The sequence below is a fragment of the Beauveria bassiana genome (genome assembly GCF_000280675.1).
Source record: "Beauveria bassiana ARSEF 2860 unplaced genomic scaffold BBA_S00093, whole genome shotgun sequence".
NCBI classification, from domain to species: Eukaryota; Fungi; Ascomycota; class Sordariomycetes; order Hypocreales; family Cordycipitaceae; genus Beauveria; species Beauveria bassiana.
Genome location: NW_007930928.1, coordinates 8,937 through 12,195, shown reverse-complemented (window position 1 = coordinate 12,195; position 3,259 = coordinate 8,937). Strand labels below are relative to the sequence as shown.

Below are 3,259 nucleotides of genomic sequence, written 5' to 3'. Positions count from 1 at the left end.
TTTTCCGGCACTGTTATCAAAACCAAGGATGGCAAATGAATCCTTCCCGCGACCGCTGCGCAACGAGCCTTTGTGCCCACTTCCAGAAGACTATGCTTTGCGAGGGTTTGCATTTTCAAAAGGCTACTTCCCTGCCGATTGGTTTTCTAACGAGAAGCTTGAAGATGCTGAAAAGATGTTTGAGCCGCCCTCCTTGGGCGACAAGCGACGCCAACGTCTGCATTGGCTTGGACACCAGATCTGCAGTCTGGGAACCTGGATCAAGTGGAACACAGGCTCAAGCCGTTATACTACGGCCGAGGAGGGTGAAAGGCGGCGACAGTTTTCTAGCACAGAGAGCCCTGGTGGCGGCAAGTACCCTCATTGTGCTGCGCCTGCTGACTTACGGTCTCGAGTCTCTGGTGGGCAAACTGGCTCGCCTGCTCCTTCAAGTTCTCTGCGCCAACCAGGCGTGCCCGCTACCGCCAGCCAGCAAGCACCAATGACCAAGATGAGCCGGAGCGATTTTGACGAGACCATGATCGACCGTTTAAATTGCCAATTTTGTCGCCGCTGACCAGACGCCGCAACATGCTTGCTACCGAGTTCGCCGAGTCGCCACCACCTTCTCCGGGAGCGCTAGCTAGCCGTGTTTCTACATTGAACGCAACGTCGGCAAGCCCGATTCCGTCCCCTGCCTGCCAATGATCTTGTTCAAGTACTTCTTGGCTGACGAGGCTCCGACAATAGAGCGTCTCGCGCGTGAATATGCCGCTCAGATCCCAGATCGTTTGTCCAGCGTTGCGTGGATCATGTGCTATATTCAGCAGAACAGGGACTACCACGGCAGTAGAGAACGATGGGAAATGGTTTAGACAAACACAATAGCGAAAGAACTTAGGGTTAGACGACGACAACAACAACTCCGGATTTTTTTTGTTTGGGGGTGGGGGGTGGTGCTGCGGTGCCGGTTTCTCCCAAGGAAGCAGAAGAAGATCAATTCGAGTGAATATGGGTGAGAAGCGATGTAAAGGCACAAAACGATATACCGAGAACCGAATATTGTCGCGATTTGCCTGCCGCTGCATGGTGAGCGCCATAATAAAGACAGCAAAAGTAGATAGAGAAAGCAAGTTTGGCATTTGTAAGTAGCTATGCGAATGTGAGCCGTACAGATTAAAAGCTCTCATCAATTAGTAAACCTCAAGATCTTTCGATGACCGTCCGCGGGGCTCGAGCCTGCGCACAATTGACCCCTAACATAGATAATTGGCGTCTCCGCTGGCTGCTTCTCAAGGGTGTAGCGGGCGCATCGGTGAAACCCATATTGTAGACGGGCTACCTCTCGACGGAAAAGGCACTGACTTGTCAACGAATTTAATATTCCAGTGGCCTTCAATCTCAACTTTCACAGACCCATCTCCATCTGGAGTTATAATTTGAAGATTTGCGTTCGATAACACAAATCGAGATGTTTCTGTCACAGTGGTGCTTCTTCTGTTCTTTGGAGTTGGCACTTCTACTTCTTGTGTTTCACCGGATATCTCGTCGGCATCATTTCGATACACATTGTAAGATCCATTTGCGCCGATTGTGGTACACGGAGTAGCCCTTTTCTGTGCGGTGCCATTGTCGCAGTCGCGGTGAGTTGGATGATGCCGAAAACTGTCTGGTGAGGCAATGTGCAGATCGTCGCCACTTTGATCGCGTCTCTCAGCCTCAATTGAACTTTCGCGGAAGGCCACGTCAACACGCCGCATGTGGATTCCTTTGCTCTGCACTGCTCCTGTACTTCGGCTTCCCGTTGCAGTTTCGAATGCCCGTTTGCCATACCGTACGTCTTGGGTCGATGGGTCCGAAACCTTTTTACGCTTTTTGGTTGCTGTGTTGCCAACCATGGATTTCCGTTTTCCTTCCGCAAATGTCCGCGGTGCTGTAGCAGCCTGCGGCACAGCTACCCTGGCACTCTGTTGAATACTGACTTGGTCGAATCGGGCAACGTCAGCGTCGGCATGTGCTTTTGGATCCTCGTTGTTAGACTCTTGCTTCGAACTGTGTATTTTCTGAGGCCGCCCCTTCTGTAGGCCATGCTGCCTTGTTCCGCGTTGCCTTTGCCTGGCAGGTTCTGTATCTGCGCTGCCCTGACCGACTTGGTCTTGAATTTTATCGTCTGAATCAGAAATGACGACTGTGGATTGCGCAGCGTTGTGGCCCGCTATCGAAGACTGCGGGATATCTTGTGCGTCGGGGACTCCTACAGCATCAAGTGCTTCCGTTGCCAGCTCAGCGACACTAGCTCCGGCGCCGGCCAAGGGCAGAGGGCTGATCTGCCGCGAGGGAAGCGAACCGTGACGGTCTACAGCGTGCGCTTGCTCGTGATCCGCAGCACGATTGGATCTACCGGTAGTGATACTACTACTGGTCTCGGTGCTACCAGCGGTTGTTCGCAAAGTTTCTGCGTACTTTGATTAGCTGTGTCTTGGTATCTGCTGTTACCAGTGAACTACCAGTTCCAATTGCGTCTTTCCTTTCGTCCAAAGGGAAAGCTGTTGACTTCGGCGTTGCTTCAGGGTCATGAACTGGGCGATCATGGTGCTCAGAGGGGACATCGTTAGGGCTTTCGACGCCTGGCGTGTCAACCCCAAGAGTGTTTTTGGCTCGTGCCATGGCAATCAATTCTACCAAAAGGAACTAGAGAGATAAAGTTAAATCGAGTGAAATATGAGGATGCGATGAGGCAGGAAGTGGCAGCTGCCGCCCCTTTATAGTTTCGCCGCTCTCGCTCATGATGTGATACTCAAAGAGCACGTGGGACAAGGCACTCGAGAGCCTCCTACTGAATGCCCGGCTGCAGCCGTCGCAACCAACCTGGCGGAAAATGCCTCGTAGTCTGCAGACGGAATTGAATGACACTACGTGAATGCATGGATGAGGTAGAGAGGCAAGAGAAATCTTACCCGTCGCATGCAGCCTGGTGAATGCCGCGTGGCTTGTAGGCGAAATCGGGGTCGTTTGAAGGAGAGAGGCGACGGAAGGCGCACATAGATCCGAGATGTGATGTATTCATCACCTAGAGATTGCTCTAGACTCGATCCCCCGTTCCAGTAGTAGGAACACGCTGTTTCTTAAGATATTCGAATTGCTGGTCGAGTCAGAGAACGTAAGCAGCAGCGTGTATTGTCACGAGATTCCTGATGTAGCAGTGCAGTACATGATGATTTTGTGAACTCGGATGCCTGTTGCCTTGGCCCTGCCATGCCTGTGTGCCTTGTATTCACGA

At 52.0% G+C, this 3,259-nt stretch overlaps 1 protein-coding gene across 1 annotated transcript; it reads right to left on the bottom strand.

Moving 5' to 3' along the window:
- Positions 1 to 1,271: 1,271 nt before the first annotated feature.
- BBA_10147 (uncharacterized protein) lies at positions 1,272 to 2,646 on the bottom strand (the record flags this gene model as incomplete). Its single annotated transcript, XM_008605244.1, has 2 exons — positions 1,272 to 2,434; positions 2,487 to 2,646. The coding sequence occupies 2 exons, from the start codon at positions 2,644 to 2,646 to the stop codon at positions 1,272 to 1,274; spliced, it is 1,323 nt and encodes a 440-aa protein (XP_008603466.1).
- Positions 2,647 to 3,259: the final 613 nt, after the last annotated feature.